Here is a 21,432-nt window from a genome sequence, read left to right as displayed (position 1 = left end):
TTATTTTTAAACATAAAATTAAACAACAGAACACAGGCCTGTTTTTCGTTATTCTGAATGTCTGTAAACCTTAGAGTATGCAACAGCAGTAGATAGGGAAGATGAAGAGAAGAGTTGTGTAATTACTAATTTCACAGAGTTCAACAGAAATGTTTAAAAGTATTTTGTTGTGATTTTACATTGAAAGAAAAAGGGATGTTGTGATATGTGTTATGATTTATAACAGCCACTAGATGGAAATGATGATGACTATATACTACTGCTATATCTAGACCAGTGGTTCCCAAACTTTGTCATGTCAAGGACCCCCAAATTGACACTAAGTAGCCCGCGGCCCCCCATTTGAGTCCATTTGGTTCCATTTGTACACTCTGAGTTACAGACCCATAAGGGTCCATTTGGTTACTAACCAAATGATGAATTGAACAAGGTGGACCCTCTTGTAAACAAGTGTAATGCTTTATTGGGCCGTCCACTCACAGTTAACAGTCTTTGTATTGAGTTGTGCTTTGTCCATTTGGTTACTAACTATCATTTAGCTGGGGACCCCCTGGAACTCCCTCAAGGACCCCTGGGGGACCCCGGACCCCACTTGGTCATCTAGAATTCTAGATGGAAAGAATTCATCCAAATTCATCAATTCAATCATAACTACTAACAATGTAAATATAAGCAGTAGCCTATAGAAAACCAAGGGCAGAGAAGTAAGTCACAAATACAGTGGTACAATTATAACTCAAAATATTGTTTTAATATTTTACATCCAGGTGTGCCATTACCAGGCAGTTAACTGATCAATAACTAGCTTTAACTATTAATATATCTTCCATGAGGGGGAATCGAACTCCAGTATCCAAATCCCCTAGAAAGAAAAGTGAACATTTCTGATTGGGTGAAAAGGATGGCAAAACTGCCTGGTAACAAAGACAAGGCTTTGTTTCATTGGCTGTCCGTCTGTGCCAACTATCCGCGGCCGGCCCTCTGGGGACCCCCGTTTATAATGTAATCAATGTTCATTTAACACACAGAGTGTACAAATGGAACCAAATGGTTTAATTTATTTGGTTCCGTTTAATTTCAAGGACCCCCAGTTTGACATGTTTTAGTCTACGGACCCCCATTTAATGGCATTTCTATCTCTGGGACCCTCAATTCATATTGTATACCTTGAACTGAACGCGGAAGTGTTGGCTGCATATAGCCCATTTCAGGAAAGATGAGATGTATTTAGGACAATCTCCAGGCATAGCTTTATACAAGAACAGGTGCCAATGCAGTTCTGCTGATGTGCTGCTGCTGATGTTGCTGCTGATGTGTTTTCAATAGACACTAGTGCTTTCTAGGGTATGATTTGGGGGCCTGAAGATGAATACAAAATCAATATCAACATCTTAATACTGTCCAATACTTAGATTCCCCAGTCCCCAGTCAAACAAATGTTTTAAATAGACACTGGTGCTTTCTAGGTTATGATTTTGGGGCCCTAAAGATGAATACAATAGATTGTGCATTACATTCACACATTTATGATGAATTCCTGTTCTGTTCTTTGGTTATATAGAAGTGTCTATTTGTACGTCTCTAAATGGGTTAGGGGTTCAGTGTCTTGCTCAAGGACACTTTGATACCAACTCTGGGGGAGCCCGGGTTCGAACTGGCAACCTTGCGGTTACCATCCAGCCACTCTGCCCCTATTACATACCCAGCTGATCGCTGGTCTTGGTCCCTGATTGGCAGGTCGACAACATCGACATAAATACTTGCTCCCTGATTGGCCGACGGACACCACCGACATACGCAGCCGATTACAGTAGGCCTACTTGTGCGCTCTGCTTGCAAAAGTAATAATAATAATAATATCTCAAACGTATAGCAATATTGAAGAGGTGGGTTTTGAGGGCGGTTTTGAAGGTTTCGAGGGGGGAGGCATCTCTGAGCGTTTTAGGGAGTGCATTCCACAGGGTTGGGGGCGGGGCTTCTCCGAGTTTCCTCCACCCGAATTCTAGCTCTATGGCGCCACCAAGCGTTCCCTTTTCGCAGTAAATGTACTGCCATTTGTCTCATGTGTATTCCCACCGGACCCATGAGAAATAGTGCTAAACAGAGCACTTTCAGCACTTGTTTAATGTAAAAAAAAAAAAAAAAAGAAAAAAGAAAAGAAATGACAATAATAAATGTAACGACGTCGCTGACGTCGTTTAAAAACGTAATTTCTTCAAACGTGCAACAGGTGGCTCTGTGGCGCAATGGATAGCGCATTGGACTTCTAGGCAATTTCACTAGCGAGGTGATTCAAAGGTTGTGGGTTCGAGTCCCACCAGAGTCGATCTTTTCCCACTCGTCAGTCGCGAGTGACGTAACAAAACAAACAAAAAACAAAACTCAGATAAAATCGTACCACTTATATTTATTTATTTCACTCACGTCATATATTTGGTGTCAGTGTTGGCAGATAATGATTTAGGACAGAGAGGGGCAACGCTCGATTCAAGTTTAAAATGTTCAGTTCATGTTTATTTTTCAAATAAATATAAAGGACACTGCAATAAATCTGATACCGACACATCATCCACGTACCATCGAGAAGAACAGACTGCTGGGCATCAATTAACTAGATCATAAATATAATTTAGCGAAACGAAACATGGAGACATATTATATAGAATATAATAATACGATATCGCCCATGATGATTAATATCATTATACTGTACATTCGCTTCAAGGACCTGTCTGTCATCAATTCGTTTTTAAGGGTGGTAACATGGTTCCAGGAGGGGACTGTCCGTTTCCAGACGACATAGAATTGCGTGGCACCCTGCGGGTGTAACCAACGAACGAACATACAAGCCAACACTGACGTTAGCATGGTGCTGCCTGCCTGCTAGGCTATGAGATCTCGTCGTTATGAAACATGCACTGCAGAGTAAAGCTCGGCTCCAAGGCGTTGTCGTCTGAATTCCTCTTCGCGATTGTAATTCACAGCCCCGACATTGTTGTCTGAACCGTCGTCCTGGTGGATTTAGTCCTTGTTTTCGTATATATATATTTTTTCTTAGGTGATCGGTGTTAGCCAGCTAGCTAGCTACATAGCTAGCTTATGGGCGTCAAAGTTAGCCGTGACTTCAACCTGATCTCACATTACGGACACGTCAAGGTAAACATAGCCACCATCAGCTAACCAGGGAGGCTAACAAACATGCTAAACTTTGCCTCAACGATGCGTATTTTCATATTATAAACTTCGCAAAACATGAAATAATATAGGGAAGGTTGTCTCTAAATCTGTGAGCTATACGACTTTATATACATTCACCCTGACGTGCCTATTTTGGGCATGTCATAGGCAAAAATGTTAAGATCTGCAAACTAACAAGGCTATTTGCATAGGGAAGTAAGTGGTTATAATTATAACCACTCAACAAACTCTCATATTAACTTAAGTGGCTGTGCGTTTGTTAACTTCATCATGTACGTATGTAAATGTTATCTGTGGAGTTGGGATTTTATGAGGTGTTTAACTCTTATTAGTGGTTGGCAGAAAGGGGGAAAAAAACATGCAACTATAACTTAAATGTTTGATTTGGTTGACAACAACCATTATATTACCATTAGAAGTCTATGAACTGAAGCAAACCTAAATCTAATATAAAGAAATCAACTAAGTTATTAGTTAATGACTTTGGCTGTATTCTAGACTTCATTTAATGTATTCTCTTGTTCTCATGTTATGCAATCTTTCTTGATTCTTAGCCTTTGATCAATGGGCTCAGCTGCTGCTATCTCTACTAGCAATAAAGAAGTCATGACTAATTAAGTCTTGTGATTGCACAGAACAAAATCATTATACACATCCCTCTTTACATTCTATGATCTGTCTGTATTTCCTCAAAGGTCCCGCAGATCTGTGTCTTACTTCGGGGGGGCTGTGATGTCAGAGCCCAGGAGTCCCACGCCAACCCCAGCCGGTGACACATACAAAGGCTGGGTGTTCAAATGGACTAATTATATCAAAGGATATCAGCGCCGATGGTTTGTCCTGAGCAATGGCTTGTTGTCTTACTACAGGTACGGTTTGTCAGCCTATAAACCATAGATGGTACCATAGAAATGAGTAGTGCCTAGCCACGGCCACGTTACACTTGAAACATGCTGTAACTACTGTTTTATAACACTCGATAGATTTACTTGAACCATAGTCTCGCGTGGCCAGACTGTTGCCTCGCCTCTCACAAATTTTAAATGCTTCCGTCATACAGTCTGGAGCACGGAAGCTCTGATCACGAGCAAGCGGTAAAGTGAAGCCTCCTCCCCATTCCGTTTCGTCTTTACAGTCGCGTGAATTTATCCTAATATAAATCGAAATGATCTAAGCATATATAGCTTGCTGCTTAGCAGAAATGGAAATAAAAAGTTTAAATTAAAGATATTCTAGCACGGAAATGGCGCCTTCCTTACTGCAGTTCCAGACTATATAGCATTCGAGATTGTGGAATAGCTGTCTGGCTACGCGAGACTACTTGAAACCTAAACACACAAATCCATATGAGAATTAAAACTTGACCGTAGTGAGTGTGCGATCATGAAATTGCCCCTTATAAATCAAGTCATCATGGCTGTTGTCCAAAGCTTAACAGTGGAACAGTGAAAGTAAATATTAACAATTTAACACCTTCATCTTTATGGCATTTGGTCTGATCCATTCCAAGGCATGCTAAATACCCCTTCTCCCTAAATAACAGGACCCAAGCAGAGATGGGCCACACGTGTAGAGGAACCATTAACCTGGCTACAGCAACTATCGCTGTGGACGATGCCTGCAACTTTGTCATCTCTAATGGTGGGGCACAGACCTATCACCTGAAGGCCAGTTGTGAGGTGGAACGCCAGCGCTGGATCACTGCCCTAGAGCTGGCCAAAGCTAAGGCTGCACGCATGCAGGCAGAGTCAGGTACTTGGGCTGATGCCTGATGAAGGTCCATATAATCGAAACATTGCGAAATTTTAATATTGGGTACATAGACAGAGCCTTCAGTTGATGCCTCCTATAACTATATAAATTCAAGCTATTATTATTATGTTGTTATTATTGTTATAAACACACATTAAGGACCGCTTGTATTAGTATCATGTTTTGTTCCATGAATGATTACCATTTACAATTTTCCTACTGTACTGAATTATGTGTCTTTTTACTAGATTAATGTTCTGCTTCTAAGAATGAGTTTCTTTGATCAGTCATGAGTCATGCTAGGTGAGTGACAAATGTGTTTTTGCTGAACCTTTTAATCTGAGCATTGGGTCTCTGTTGTCTTGTTTGTCCTTAGATGATTCTGGGGATGACTTTTCTACAAACTCTCCCCAAGGGCAAGGTGGGGGTTCTCAGAACTCAGAAGTCCAGTCCACACTCAGGATACTAGGCAGTAAGGTGGAAGATCTGAGCACGTGCAATGACCTCATCTCCAAACATGGTTCTGCCCTCCAAAGGTTGGTCTGTAGTGGTGTAACCCAGTATATAAATAACAATAAACAATAAAACTCAATGCTGTGGCTCTCGACCGTGCTTTTTATGCACATCTTAACGACCGCTCTATCCGGTTCTTCCAGTGTTCTCGGTCTGACCGCAGCAACAGCACTGCAAAAGAAACATGTACAGTAGATAACATTAACGGATAAGCTGTTTGACAGCGTTCTTTTGCAAGTTGATATGTTGATAACATCATGTCACTAATGTTTTCAGTAGCCAGAATAGCCATAGTTGGAATGTGATCCACTTAACGTACAAGCTATTTTGACAGATGTTTGTTACTTAAACAATGAATTTAAGGTTGCAATAGTTGTTGCCATTGCCATGGCGGTGTGATGTACATTTTCAAACGCATGTTTGGTGAGAGAGACGTTTTGTGGGGAACATGTAAAATTGGCTTGAGGGGAACTTTAAGCATATTTTATACTTACATTGTTTACACATGCACATTTGTACACAGCCACACTTGCAGTATGTGCACTCATACAGTATATGAACAGAACGTCTTTCAAAGATTTATTTTGGCAATCTATTCCAGGTCTTTGTCAGAGCTGGACAGTTTACGACTTACCGGAGAAGCTGGGGATAAGATCCGTCAGGTGACGGAGAGAGCAACACTGTTTCGCATAACATCGAATGCTATGATTAATGTGAGTGTCACCTCTGTTTTGTATGTATCTGCCTTTACCTTTTCCCTTCCAATCTGTGTTTCCTAAGTAGGCCACTAAGATTTGACCCAAAAGAAATCGCAATAGTAATAGTTCAAGGTTTTTTATGATCCTTAGGGTCATAAAACACATTCAGACCGTACGATGTGTGGAAACGTCATCGTTAATCCAACCGACTGATTGCGACGACGTGTGTATGCGTCCTAGTGCTTTTTCATTGATATCAAACGATATCAATCCTTCTGCAATGGCCTATCCTTCTGCAATGTACTCCTTGCTTTTCGCGCATGCGCTCTGCCGTTCACTTCCCTGTTTAGCGATCAGAAAGAAAGGCCATGGCATGCGTAATCTAGGGAGCTCTGTGGTTTTGACCAGATGGATATACTTCTGTCTTCATTTCTGACTTAAACATGCCTCTCGCCTGGAATATTAACGCTTCTAGAGAGACTTGATCGTAATCAATTATGCCTCCCGGTTTTTGTACGGAACGGAAGCCCCCGGCTTTCAGAATAAAAGCTGCCATATCTGCCCGGCACCCCAAACTTCTATTTTGAAAGAAATCCCGGCGCTGATTGTGTTAAAAGGGTTTCAAAAATGTAAAGAACCGTTTCGATATTTTGTGACATTTCCCTCACTAGGCCTGCCGAGACTTCCTATCACTGGCCCAGGCCCACAGTAAACGCTGGCAGAAAGCCCTCCAGGCTGAGCGGGAGCAAAGAGTGAGGCTAGAGGAGACCCTCGAACAGCTTGCTAAGCAGCACAATAACTTGGAGAGAGCTTTCAGAGGAGCCGCACAGGTTAATGCTGCCACTGACAACAAAGGTAAGCACACAGGCCCACATGAAAAGGCAAGGTGTCTGTGATTTGAAAATTATAGTGAAGGTCTACTTGATGTAGACCTTCTCAGTAAAGTAGCACAACAGAGAACAAGGTACTTGTAATCAGTGTTGTTTTTGTCGACTAAAACTAAGACGAAAAATGTTCGTTGACTACCTTTTTTCACTGATAAACTAAATAGAAACTAAATGAAAACTAAGCTATGATGACTAAAACTAAGACTAAATATACTGACAATTTTGTCAACAGCTAAAAACTAGACTAAATATATATATATCCAGTATAAGTCATTTCACACTTGGTTGCATGCTGAAAATAGCCCACAACGTGTCGCATCAGCAAGTGAAAAAAAGTCATTTCGACGGCATCAAGGCCCGCCAAAATGCATTTTGTTCGACTAAATCAACTGTAGATTTAGTCGACTAAAATCTTATGACATTCAGTCGACTACAACTAGACTAACACTAAAACATTCCAGGTGACTAAAATGTAACTAAAACTAAATGAACTATTCAAGAGACTAGGAAGGTTAGATAACGTCCAACGTAGCACACCTGACCTGACTCACCCTATAATTTCCCCTCCAGGTATTGCCGGGCCATGTATTTCCGGACCAGGTGTTGCCGGACCAGGAAAGGGTGAGGCGAGTGATGATGAAGACGACAACGAGTTCTTCGACGCCATGGAAGAGGCACCCGAGTTCATCACTGTACCCGCAGACCCCCACTTCCATAAGTCAGTCTGAGTGATACAACCTGATTACAAATGGGGTTTTTTTGTTTACTCGAAATGAACACATTCACAGCGTAATTCCCCATAGTCTTCATTATGCCATTGTTGTTGCTTATTTTGTTTATTGCTTATTTATTTGTTGTTTTTGGTACACTTCCTTGAAGTTGATTACAGTACCAACGTCCTTCTAGGAATATGTCCAATAACTGCATGACTACCATGTGGATCTCTGACATCATATTGATGATCATGTCGGTCATGGGCAAATATAGAGACATCAGAAATGTCTGCATCTATTTTATGGTGCTTTGCATTATTGGATTAGTAGCACGGGATTGTGTTGTAACTTGTAAGCAATATTGGCTCTTACAGGGCCATGCCACAATGACAATAAATGTGCATTCATAAGCTTTTATCATTTTTCTGCTGTATCGATGTAATATTGATGACATCAGATATGTCAAAAATTGCTCACAGTTTACCCGATCTGAGCCCCATTGACTCCCATCCATTCTAAAAGTAAAACTTACCAAAAATTAAGCTTTACTAAAATTATATAAAAAAATATATTAACTAGGCATACTGGCATTGTGCAACCAAATAAAATGTGGTGCAGTTTGTGACATAGAATGCTAGTCTGTTCTAGAGAAAAAATCCCCTGTAAAAGTTGGTATCAGATTCAGGATGTAAACCAAAACAAATGTGACATGTGAATCATAATTATCATGCCTTTTAGATGTCACAAGTTGTCTAATTGTGCATTTAGTTTCTAGTATGTCATTGTTAGGACTACTTCATGTCTCCTTTTTGAGACATGAAGTAGTTGCAGTTGTGGAAATTTCTAAACTATTCTATGCTGTCATTAAATGTCTTTTGATCTCTCTGCGGCTTGGCGAACAGAAGATCAAGCAGCAGCATCAGTGGCTTCAACAGTGAAATGTGTTCTGATGATCAGTCGGTAGGTGTCACATTTGTTTCAGCCAATCGCTAAGCGTGAAACGTATAATTCATACTGCACATTATATTAACATGTCATCCCCCCCCATTCGTAGCTTAACGAGGAGCCGCTAGCCATCAACCATGAATCCCCGTCTCAGGAACTGTTGCCGGTGAAGAAGAGGCGCACCCATATCCCAGACAAGCCCAACTACTCACTCAACCTATGGAGCATAATGAAGAACTGCATTGGGAAAGAGCTGTCCAAAATCCCCATGCCTGTCAGTATCACCACAAATACTACTAGGGCATCTTCCTAGGAAATAAATAACAATCTATTTGATAACGCACATTAAAGCAGCACTATGTAACGTTTTTTTTAAATGATTTATTTTGTGGCTTTCGCCTTTTATTTTATATATAAATGTATAGACTCAGGCCATCCCTGCTAGGGCCTAGTCAAGGCTTGACTTCCCTATACTACATACAGTATGTATCAAGGAAGCTTTGAGAAGGAAGAGAAGTGGTCATGTGACTGGGCTGCGCCATGACACTTTCATGGGAGCCAAACTACCCAGAAGTTTGGCAGAATGCACTGGAGTCGATGAGAGTCCAGTGACCAGCTCATGAACAAACATTATTTATGAATGACTGAGACCTTTTGTAAAGCAATCACTTCTGGAAACTAACAGAAAACATGTAACACATTATTGTTTTTCGATGTGTACACTGTAATTTTTATAGAGGTATGGTATCTAAAGAGCACAAAGTACCTTTCTGAACGTACCAAGTATCACGAGACTTCCCACCGTCCCAGTATCTCTACTGGCTCCCAGTATCTCGCGATACTTCGGAGCCAGAAACGATACCTGCTGCTGTTTAGATCCTCAGATAAAATTATATACTGTGCACATCGAAAAGTAAGTGATTATAAAACAACCTGTGATATGTCTTCTTTTATATTCCTGAACCGATTATATGACAAAGGTCTCAATTGTTCATAAATAATGCAGCTGGTCCAGCTGGCTCCATTCACTCCATCCATTCACTGCCATGTATTCATTGCACTTCCGGTGTGAGTTTGGCTCCCATGAAAACAGTCCCTGAAAGGGTCATGGCGCAGCCCAGTCACGTGACCACTTCTCTTCCTTCTCAAAGCTTCCTTGATGCGTATATCTTTTCTACGTCCGAGCATAGACATGGTAACGCCCCGCCTGCCTCTGATTGGCCTACCGACACAGCCGGTGTCGCCGAGGTGGAAGATACATGCTGGATAGTCTGCTGCGCGAGGTTACTCTGTGGGAAATAAATAATACAAGTACGATATATAATACAAGAGTGACAGCTTGGCACGCGCGACAGTAACTTTTATTTTTGTAGAAGACGCAAACTAATATTGTTTATGCCGTTGGCCTGGTTATTTGTATACATGTGTAAACTTGAAACATTGTACTGTAAAAAGGTCTCTTTTCCCTTGATCTTTATCTTTTTTAGTATAATAGTATTAGTTTACTATAATTAGATTAATACACATCAACACTAACACTTTAATTTAGAACACATACACAGCCAAACCAAATCATAGTACATAGGCCTACGTGTTCAATCAATTATTCAATCAAAGCAAACGGCACAAACTATATTAGTTTGCCTCTTATACAAAAATTAAAGTTACTGTCGCGTGTTGCCATTCTCTTGTACTTGTATTATTTCCCACCACAGAGTACCCTTGCATCTCGGAGGACAGGCAAGACGGGCAGTGTCGGTAGGCCAATCAGAGGCAGGCGGGGCGTTACCATGTCTATGCTCGGACGTAGAATAGATATACGCTTCCTTGATATGTATAGGAAAGACAATGAGTGTCATGGTATTTGCCAAGGCAGAACTGTCAGTCAAAGTGAAGATTGGCCAATCACAGCGTCTCCTCGCCGGACATGCTTGCAAAGACTCTTGGGTGATGACGTCAAAGACGTTTGGCTGTCATATTATTTGTGGCCACTGATACCTACCTACTACATAGGGCTGCTTTAATAACCATTACGGTGTGCTCAGTGAAGCGCAAATCTGCACACATGTGCGGCAGGTGCGCCTACGGGTACATTGTCACATTTAGCATGTTGGTGTTAAAGGTAATCAGATGCACATGCATGCGCATCATAGATGCATGGTCTGTCCTGTGCATGTGTACATGTGTGCATGCATGCATAGAGATTGTCTGGTCATTGTGGTCAATAGTGTGGTGTTTATGAGCTTATGCACACTGACGCATGTAATCTGACTCAGTGCTCAGTGCAAGAGAACAATGTTGGTGTAGCTAAGAGATTTACATGTAAAAAAAAAAAACATTTTGTACATGCATGTGCATCATACATGTGTATCTATGAAGTTGAATATATTTAGTTTGCCATTCCCTTGCGTTTCTGTTCTCCATAATGTCTGCTCACCAAAACGTTGCTCTGGGTCCATCGGACGCTGACATGTTAACATCTAAATGATGCATGTATTGCAATGTGTCCAAAGCAGCTTACAGTATTTGTACGTGCAAGCACACATTAATGCATGCGTGTATGGTCTCTCTCCTTTGACTTTCAGGTGAACTTCAACGAGCCCATCTCCATGCTGCAGCGGTTGTCGGAGGATCTGGAGTACCATGAGCTGCTGGACAAGGCGTCCAAGTGCCAGAGCACTCTGGAGCAGCTGTGCTACGTGGCCGCCTTCTCCGTCTCGTCTTACTCTACCACTGTCCACCGCACGGGCAAGCCTTTCAACCCCTTACTGGGCGAGACCTATGAGCTCGACCGCCGAAGAGAGAGCAGCTACCGTTCCCTCTGTGAGCAAGTGAGTTAGTTGGGGGGTGAGGGAGCGAGAGAAAGTCACTTTTAAGGAGTTCGGCCCGCCAAGTTATATTGTTCATCACCTGGGAGGACAACAGAGATTGACAAAATGAGGGGTGTGTTTGTGAGGAAGATGGCAGGCCATGGTTTAACGATGGAGTGGAATGTAGCCATGGTTAAGATAAGAGTGGAATGTAAAGGGGAATGTGGGTTAGTGTTGTTGGAATGTGGTAAACGATACAGGTGAAGGCCAAGTTTCATCATGGTAACGGGTAAGACAGGTCTGAGCATATGGGCACATTTTTGGAAACGTATACACTTTGAATGTTCACGGTTATCAAAGGGTAACATCATATTCATACAAATAAACATTGCAGTGCACATCACAAGCCTTGAACACAGCGTCCATTATCATTAGTGCAGACTGACATGCAGCTTAGTGTCCCAGGGACATTTTATGAGTCCTATTTCAACGTTAGAGTACAGTACTAAGTACAGTATTGCATCCCAGGACCCCCGGAGGGTGACATGATTGCGTCCTTTCTCAATTTAGTGAGTCTATGTCAGTCTTCTCCAAATTTGGTTCATTCCCAAACTGACCTACATTGATATCTGGTATAAAATAAGTTGTGAAAAGTGAAAAAGATATTAATAGACTGGGATTTATGTGATTTCTATGTGATGTTTCTGTTCTGTTTTTATTTTGAGGAGGATCATTCACAACCTGTGATTTTATTTGTATTAATACTAGTCGTATATCTGACCGTTACAAGATGATTTAAGTCATGATATTTGACCAGTCATTGAAGGCTTTTGTTGACATGTTTTGTTCTTTCTGAAGTCTTCAGTGGGCCTATTTCCTGTATCAATTTGAAGGCATCCATTTGAAAAATATATATACATAACACAAAATATCCATTTATTCTTAGGTGAGTCATCACCCCCCTGCAGCAGCACATCATGTGATCTCCGATCGAGGCTGGACCCTGAGGCAGGAGATCACCGTTGCCAGCAAGTTTAGGGGCAAATACCTATCAATCATGCCCTTAGGTGAGTAACGGAGACTTTGAGAACTGTTCAGGAGTCATGTGCAGTATCACTGTTGTTTTTGTCGACTAAAACTAAGACGAAAAATGTTCGTCTGATGAAAACTAAATTAAAACTAAGCTATTATATGATGACTATGACTAAATATACTGACAATTTCGTCAACAGCTAAAAACTAGACTAAAATGCTAGGAAGGGGACTAGTGGACAAGAGATCCAGTATAAGTATATTTTACACCTGGTTGCATGCTGAAAATAGCAGATCTACAAGCTCACAATGCGTCGCGACGCGTTGTGAGCTTGCAGATCTGCTATTTTCAGCAATCTTATGACATTTAGTCAACTAAAATCTTATGACATTTAGTCAACTAAAACTAGACTAACACTAAAACATTCCAGGTGACTAAAATGTGACTAAAACTAAATGAAAACTATTCAAGAGACCATGACTAAAATTAAAAGTTTTCTGCCAAAAACAACACTAGTGCAGTATGAAGGTTTCACAGATGAACACATTATGTAGAGATTTAGGTGTGACTGAGGTGCCTCAGTCACACCATTCTGCCAGATATGGATGTGATATGATAAAGACCATTAGATGACGTAGAAACATTCTGGGTGGGTCAGTAATGAAGTGTGACTATTAACCCATTCAGGCCTGACGTCGAAATTTCTAAAATGTCTTCTAAATCCTGACACCGAGTGGCACGATATGAGCTTGTAGATCTGCTATTTTTCAATAGCTAAATTATAACATACACCAAAAGAGGTTCCCGCACAAAATGGGTTAACACCCCGAGCGCACAGGACGAAGTTCTCCGCCTTTTCAATTAGTAACGCCCAGCGCTCAAGACAGAGATTGATCAAAAAGACGGAGATTATTGATATCAAAACCGATCGCTGGGGCTGGGAGCGTCTGTTGTGCAACACTCAATGTTATTTTCCGGTGGGACGTCATCGAAAACGTTCCCCCCCCCATTTTAGCCGACGAGATGGACAATCTTAAAACGTGAATAACTCTTGATTTAAATCATTCTGTCCAATTCTAAGAAAAGATCATGTGTTAGACGGCCCACCGCGGTCCCGTCGCTAGTCGCGGTAGAATTAATCATACCTCCCGTTGTTGTCGATCGCCTCAAGAGTGTTTTGGCTACATCTAGCTACTTCAGCCACATCTGGGATAACATCCGGTCCGTCGCTAAATGTGCTCCGCTGCTATAAGTCGCTGGGCGCTATGATTTAATGGATTAAATAACCCTGGGCGTTCGGGGTGTTAAAGGAGAATTCCATGCTAGAAGGCTTTCTTACCTTTATTTGTAGTTGTTAGGTCTCCACTAAAGAGGTCCAGGTGTTATTTTGTGCAAAAGCTCATTGTTGGCTATTTCCCCTACCATAAGCCCTCAATGAATTGAATTTAATTGAATGGGGCATTGGGATGTTGTGCTAATTTGCTTATTTCCATCGCTCAAAAAAATATATATTTTTCTATATATCCTCTCTTCATAATGTAAATAGTATCCCAAGCGGCACACTTTACTACTTATTATTTATTATTATTATTCGATGGAAATAAGCGAATTAGCACAAAAACCCAACCCCCATTGAGGGCTTATATTAGGGGAAATAGCCAATAATGCGCTTTTGCACAAAATAACACCTGGACCTCTTTGGTGGGGACGTAACAACTACAAATAAAGGTAAGAAAGCCTTCTAGCATGGAATTCTCCTTTAACACAGTGTACAGATCAGGTTAATGCATCAAGTTAAACATGCATGTGATTATTTTTGTTGTACAAACAAACATTGTCTTGGGTCGTCCTTGCAGGCACAATCCATGCCATCTTTGAAAAAGGCAACAATCACTACACATGGAAGAAAGTTACCACCACCGTGCACAATATCATCGTGGGAAAGCTATGGATTGACCAGGTAAGGCGAAGAAAGTTGCAAGAGCCAAATGGTACAGATACAATGTTGTCTCGGTATGAATTGCCATTTCTCCAGAATGATTGCCAATGTAACTATTTGAGTGGCCAAGTGACAAATAAGACTTCGCTGTCCTTTTTTTTGTCTGTGTAAATGATGCGCCATCTCTTCCCCAGTCAGGAGAGATAGATGTGGTGAACCATACGACGGGGGATCGTTGCCATCTGAAATTTATCCCCTATAGCTACTTTTCCAGAGATGTGGCCAGGAAGGTGAGGAAAAAAAGAGAACATTTCAGACTCAATTGCAACAGGTCTTCCTTCCTTCACTCTGTTAGTCATAGACAAGTTCTGCTTTTTCTGAGATACCGCCTGACACATTATTCTGCAGTCCTTTGCGCTTTTCTGTCTAGCATTGCTGATTCCTGTGGGGTTATTTTTTTTTCATAGACGGTCACAACATGATGAAGAGCGTTCTCTTTTTTTCCTGTCTCGTCCTTTCCCTCCTCCTCTGGTCAGGTGTCTGGTGTGGTGACGGACAAGGATGGGAAAGCCCACTACGTGTTATCGGGAACGTGGGACGAAAAGATGGAGTTCTCCAGGGTGATGCAGAGCAGCCGAGGGGGAGAGAACGGCACCGAAGGCAAACAGAAAACAGTGTACCAGACACTCAAAGCCCGCGAGATCTGGCGGAAGAACCCACTACCGTGAGGACTGCCTTTGTACATTTGCATCTGAGTGTGTGTACTACCTATACAGCCCTTTCGACAAGTTGAGAAACTTGTCCGCTTGTCAGTTGAGAAAATGTCTTTAGGCAAGTAGGCCCCGTTAGTAGCCTCGCTGGTGTAAACCGTATCTCTTCCCGTTCTCTAGGGGCCTTGGTAGCTCAGTTGACATAGCAGGGCAGTGTTTTTGCCGCCGATAAAGTTTTGATTGCCAGGTCAACTCATGAAATGTACACTCATAATCCTTCCTGTGGTACACAAATCTGATTGTTGTCTATGAATGAATGACCCTCTTTTTGCCGCTTGTGACTTTTCTACAGTGAGGGTGCAGAAGCCATGTATTTCTTCACTGACCTGGCGCTCACCCTGAACGAGCCCGAGGAAGGCATGGCGCCCACGGACAGCCGGCGCCGGCCTGACCAACGGCTGATGGAGGATGGCCGCTGGGATGAGGCTAACGCCGAGAAGCAGAGACTGGAGGAGAAGCAGCGGAGCGTCCGCCGAGAGAGAGAGAGGGAGGCCGCCAGCCAACGCACCGCCAGCCAATCAGAAGAAGGTGAGATCACATGGTTATTATGCCTTCTAATAGTGGTTCCCAAACTTTTTCATCTCAAGGACCCCCAGATTGACACTCATTAGCCCGTGGACCCCCATTTGAAAACATATGCCAAGGACCCCCATAAGGGAAGATTTTCACGGTTCGGACCCCCAGTTTGACCTGAATTAGGCTACGGTCCCCCATTTCTATCTCTGGGATCCCAATGTATATTGTAAAATCAATGTTAATTTAACTTTGATAGTGTACAAATGGACCCTGATGGGTCCATTTGGTTCCATTTGTACACTCTTGAGTTACATACCCATAAGGGTCCATTTGGTTCCTAACTATCATTTAGCTGGGGACCCCCTGGAACTCTCTCAAGGACCCCGGACCCCACTTTGGGAACCACTGTTCTAATGCTCTATCCTCCCTCCCAACCGCAATTGGAAAAATCTTGGAACAAAACTGCCAGACAATCTCTGTAACTAATTTTTCTTTCTCAAAAGCTATCGATGAGGACTCTTTTACTGACTCCTCTATAAAAAGCAAGTATTTCTGTTTTTTGTTTTTTTCCTCTCTCTCTCTCTCTCTCTCTCTCCCACTTGCCTATCAGTCAGCATTTAGCTTCATTGCTTCTGATTGCTGGTTCTCTTGAAAGCAATGTGGAACTTACTGTACAGTCTCTTTTTGGCAATATTAACTACAGACAACTAATTATTTGTTATTTCTTCCTCCAGGTGCACACCACGACGACCACAAGGCGCTATGGTTTGACCATTGTGAAGACCCAATCACAGGTGAGCCAGTTCATATCTATAAAGGAGGCTATTGGGAAGCCAAGGAGCGTGGCATCTGGGAGGATTCTCCAGACATATACTGACCCCAGCATGGACTGGAAGGTGCCACAAACAAGGCTCTTGCGCTGGAGAAATCCAGAGGAGAGTTCCCGTAAAGGCCAGCTTGTCGCCCATCGTACCCACCCCACAGCAGATAGATCCAACAAGGGCTCTCTGTTCTAAGAGACCTGAAGGATGGGCACTGCGGTCTGATCCAGCAGGAAAACAGGGTCTTCCCTCCGGCCCTATTCAATTTTGGTCCCTGGCTCCTTCATGCCCCACCATCACATGTCTGACGAAAACGAGAAGATGAAACAGTTGAAGCTTTTTGTCCGCAAGAGCCGTCTGTAGCATATTGGGTTTATTTTCACAAGTCGATAAACAATAAACTTTGACATGGTGTGGATAAGGGACCAGGGAAGGAAATGAAATGGGCAGAACTGCCTAATGTAGGTAATCCTCTTTCTTCCCCTCTTGACCCTGTCATAGTCACTCACTGTAACTGATCAAGAGCAGATACTGTTTGATCAGTCACATCTTCTCTACCATTGTGTGCCGCTAGCACTCTTTTTCTGTGAGATGATGTATTATTTTCTAACCTTCATCCAGGGCCTTGTGCTTGAGTCCTGAAGAGGGGGGTAAACCCCCTGGATAACATAGTTGAAATAGTGGCGTTAAAATGCTGATTGGTGGCCTTCAAGAAAAATAGACTTATCTTTTTCTCAAACCCATTTCTTGTGCTGACCTAATGAACTGAAGGTTCCAGTGTGCTTGTACGTACATGGTTTGTTTGGTTTCATCCATCGGTAACCTGTACTGCCATTTTGCAGTATACAAAAGATAAAAAAATCTAGTGCCCAAAATACTGCACCCCCCCCCCCCCCCCCCAGAAAAAAGAGAGAGAGAGAGAGAAAAAAGGAAATTTTTATTTTTTCAGATTCTATTAACAGAGCCTTTTTTGTATAGTCTGTTTAAATTTTCAATTCATCGGTGCAATTATGTTTTTTATGGTTTTAATTCTGAAGTGTTGGGTGGTAGTGTTTGAAGACCTAGGCACCATCTCTCTTTGCTGTTACTAAGCTCTATATAGGGCTAATTTATATATTGTTGATCAACCTTGTCACTCGACGAAGTAACAGATTCTCAGCTGAAAATCGCTTATTTTCCTCCAGCAACAGTGAAATATTCAACAAAGTATGAATTAGACTTTAGAAATGGGCATGTTGCTCTCACACCTGCCTTTAACATCACAACAGAGTAGATATTTTATACTAAATGTATAGGCTGGGTCTCACAAGACACATTGGAGATAGATAATAAACAATAGCTAATACACTATGGCAAGAATTTGTTCCATACTGAGGAAATCCTACTTGGTCTCTTCCATTTGTTCTAATAACAATGAATGAAGTTAAAGGACCACATCGACCCATTTTCAACATAATGGTCATTATAAGATTGCACCATTTCTGTCTACTCGCTCGTCGTCTCAGAAGAGCACTGTGGACTGTTCACAAACCATTTCTGTCTACTCGCTCGTCGTCTCAGAAGAGCACTGTGGACTGTTCAGAAACCGGCTTACCACTGACATCATCGGTAGAAGTGTTGTTTTTGTCGACTAAAACTAAGACGAAAAATGTTCGTCGACTACCTTTTTTCACTGACGAAAACTAAATAGAAACTAAATGAAAACTAAGCTATGATGACTAAAACTAAGACTAAATATACTGACAATTTTGTCAACAGCTAAAAACTAGACTAAAATGTTAGGAAGGGACTAGTGGACAAGAGATCCAGTATAAGTCATTTTACACTTGGTTGCATGCTGAAAATATATGCTATTTTCAGCAAGTGTAAAATCAGTCATTACGACGGCATCAAGGCCCGCCAAAATACATTTTAGTCGACTAAATCAACTGTAGATTAAAATCTTATGACATTTAGTAGACTAACACTAAAACATTCCAGGTGACTAAAATGTGACTAAAACTAAAAAACTATTCAAGAGTCTAGGACTAAAACTAAACTCTAAATTTGATGCCAAAAACCACTGATCGGTATTCAGATTTGGACATTTCAAACTTTATTTTTTATTTTTGAGGGGCACTAGCCCCTCCTATACCCAGCATTGTGTGTTTGTGTGCACCACATAGGGATGATTTGATTGGCTGAGAATGGAATGTGATGTATGACGATAAGATCGCCCCTCACTTCACACAAGTGTGTGTGTGTGTGTGTGTGTGTGTGTGTGTGTGTGTGTGTGTGTGTGTGTGTGTGTGTGTGTGTGTGTGTGTGTGTGTGTGTGTGTGTGTGTGTGTGTGTGTGTGTGTGTGTGTGTGTGTGTGTGTGTGTGTGTGTGTGTGTGTTTTTAATTAATATTAGAACAATAGCTTCTATTTCAGCATGCTAACTTTCCAGGTAGAGAGGTGCTGTAATTTCTATTAGCTTGGAATCCCCATTGATGTCATTGGTAGGTCCGTTTCTGAACTGTCCATAGCCCATAATGAGACGAGTGTGAATTGATGGAAATTGTAGCATCTTATAATACGCATTATTGTCGACTGTCGACCGATTGAAAATGGGTGAAGTACTTCTTTTATAGATTTGACAATTAACCACTCAAGTCCTATTTTATACTAATATAAGTCATATGACGGTATTGTGCAAAAATAGTCCATCTACAACCCAACAGTGTGTCGCATTATAGCAACGCATTGTTAGCTTGTAGATGGGCTTTTATTTTCTTTCTTCTTTTTTTAAGTGGTTAAGGAATAGTATTTTGCCATTTTGTATGTAGAGAATTGCAAGTTACAACCTAGGTTTCATGGCACTAAAAGCCATTTTAAAGTGTGTTGTTATCCGGTGAAGTACTTGCTGTGATTTTGTGCTGTAAAGAGAACCTGGTGTGAGTAATGCAAGGGAGTGACTGCAGGAATCCAGAAGATATGAATGCAGTGGTGAAACAAAACAACCATCACAGTGAATACACATTTGCGTATTCTGACAAATTTATACATATGCAATGTGTTTTGACACCAAAAATATGGGATATACTGTGTGCGTGAATTTCTTAATTTTGTTTGTAAGTGTACTTAAAAAAAATGAAGAATAAAGAAAAAGAATTTAAAAGCATTGCAAATAAGTGATTTTTATAAATGTATAGAAAATGGTATTATAATATAGTATTGATAATTGTATGTTTTTTTTTCTTATACTGTAGTTCCTCTAATATTATTGGAAGAGGGACGTAATTTAAAGGGAGCTTCCAAGCTTTATTGTGTGGGAACCAACATGTGACACTGTTCAGTATTGTCTTAATAATAGGAGCAAGATATTTTGTTTCAAACAAATGATACTGTATGTGTATGCCAAACAAAGTAATTTCATACAGTTGTCTTTCATTCCATTTTCATAATTTCATTAATTGGATAAAACAGTTGCAGATTGTTTGCCAAATCAGTATAGAAATTTCTGTCATCTTCAGTACATGCTGTGCAATTGATGGGGATAACTTAATCTTATGTTGACCATGAAGTAATAAAAAGCAAACCAAAACTTGTGCGGTCTTCAATTTATTGTTTTAGGTTTAGATTGTATTGAGTTCATATGTAGACAAAGGTTTAGACAAATTAGATCATATAAACGGTAGACTAGTTTATTATTTTAGTTTTTTGGGGAAAATACAAACAAAACCTCTCACCTGAACAGACATTAATATTATATTATTATATTATAACATTTACCTAAATGAGTTTAAAGTCAAAAGTAACATCACTTCTTTCTCTAATGGTGGAAAGAACTGCCTGAAAGCGTTATTACAAATTCCTTTTAGGAATAGGTAGCAGTGTCTATGTTGGTAGAAACATACACTACTGTCATAATGTCGTTTTATGGCTTACGGACAGGATCCATTGCTTCCAATGTATTTACGGCAGGCCTTTCTTTATGCCTGTGTCGTGCCAGCATGTTTATTATGAACAGATTTTGTGAAAGGCAGACTGGAACCTACTATCCTATACACTAGGGGCTGTCGGGTGGTGCGTTGTTGACGACACTGGGAGGGGCTTTTGAGTAGACGGATGCCAGCCAGGAGGACCAAAGGAGTTGCTGCACTACACCACACTCCGAAACCCAGCCCCGCCATACAGTACCACTGCCTCGGAGGGTTAGAGAGAGGGTGAGATTTTTACAAGCGGCAGTAACAGGGTTGAAAATGACTGAGAGGGAGTGGTGAGGAGGAGGTATGAAAATGCTGAATCACTGAAACTTTATGAAAGCCTGGGAGAGGGTAAACGGTCTGCAGAGGAAGCGATAACATCCAGGGTAGACTGGATATGATGGGTGATGTCCGATCAAAATGAGCTATATTTGTTTTAACTGTTACTCCTCCACATCTGATGGAGTTTGAAGGCTGCCTGACGTTTAATAGCTAGCTCCTGGTTACAGATTCAAGCTGTCCACTAAGACCAGTTCCCACAATAGCACTTAAGGGGACATTTAATTCAAGTGAGAAGACTGCACTGGTACTGCACATTTCATCACGTCATAAAGGTGATCAGAGGTAAGGTTTTAGAAATCAATTTGCTTTGTATTGGAATGGTACTTGCATTATTTGCACTGTGATAATGGAAGAATAACCAGGTGCCATTGATACTTTACTCTGGACAGCAATGTGCTAATGTGAACAGCAATGATAAAAGCAGGTGGAGTGGTCATGTGTCATTCCCAATGGATGTTTGAATTTGTTCAGGGAAAAAGGCTACGATACAGTGTTTATATGAAGAATAATTGGTAAATGGATATATCGCTTTTATCCAAAGCGCTT

The 21,432-nt window shown here is 41.3% G+C and overlaps 1 protein-coding gene across 2 annotated transcripts; it reads left to right on the top strand.

Moving 5' to 3' along the window:
* The first annotated feature begins 2,771 nt into the window (after positions 1-2,771).
* Positions 2,772-20,162, top strand: LOC306914458 (oxysterol-binding protein 1-like). Of its 2 annotated transcripts, XM_079491486.1 has the most exons (17): positions 2,772-3,156; positions 3,894-4,067; positions 4,742-4,950; positions 5,327-5,486; positions 6,065-6,176; positions 6,833-7,016; positions 7,619-7,766; positions 8,664-8,721; positions 8,816-8,980; positions 11,292-11,537; positions 12,463-12,583; positions 14,406-14,509; positions 14,683-14,778; positions 15,025-15,212; positions 15,551-15,786; positions 16,278-16,316; positions 16,509-20,162. In XM_079491486.1, the coding sequence occupies exons 2-17, from the start codon at positions 3,931-3,933 to the stop codon at positions 16,649-16,651; spliced, it is 2,346 nt and encodes a 781-aa protein (XP_079347612.1). In that variant the 5' UTR covers positions 2,772-3,156; positions 3,894-3,930; the 3' UTR covers positions 16,652-20,162. The 2 variants fall into 2 exon arrangements, with proteins under 2 accessions (XP_079347612.1, XP_079347613.1); XM_079491487.1 differs by lacking the exon at positions 16,278-16,316.
* The last annotated feature ends 1,270 nt before the right edge of the window (positions 20,163-21,432 follow it).

The sequence above is a fragment of the Electrona antarctica genome, assembly GCF_951216825.1.
Source record: "Electrona antarctica genome assembly, chromosome: 21".
Lineage (NCBI taxonomy): Eukaryota > Metazoa > Chordata > Actinopteri > Myctophiformes > Myctophidae > Electrona > Electrona antarctica.
Note: the sequence above shows the minus strand (reverse complement) of the source record. Positions and strands in the feature narration are given on the sequence as shown.

What these genes read in the sequence shown, in the direction of transcription:
- LOC306914458 (XM_079491486.1), top strand. Translation starts at nt 3,931, where the DNA reads ATGTCAGAGCCCAGGAGTCCCACGCCAACCCCAGCCGGTGACACATAC. An exon ending in TGCTGCCACTGACAACAAAG is followed by an intron (nt 7,017 to 7,618) that starts GTAAGCACACAG and finishes TTTCCCCTCCAG; the next exon opens with GTATTGCCGGGCCATGTATT. An exon ending in ACCGTTCCCTCTGTGAGCAA is followed by an intron (nt 11,538 to 12,462) that starts GTGAGTTAGTTG and finishes ATTTATTCTTAG; the next exon opens with GTGAGTCATCACCCCCCTGC.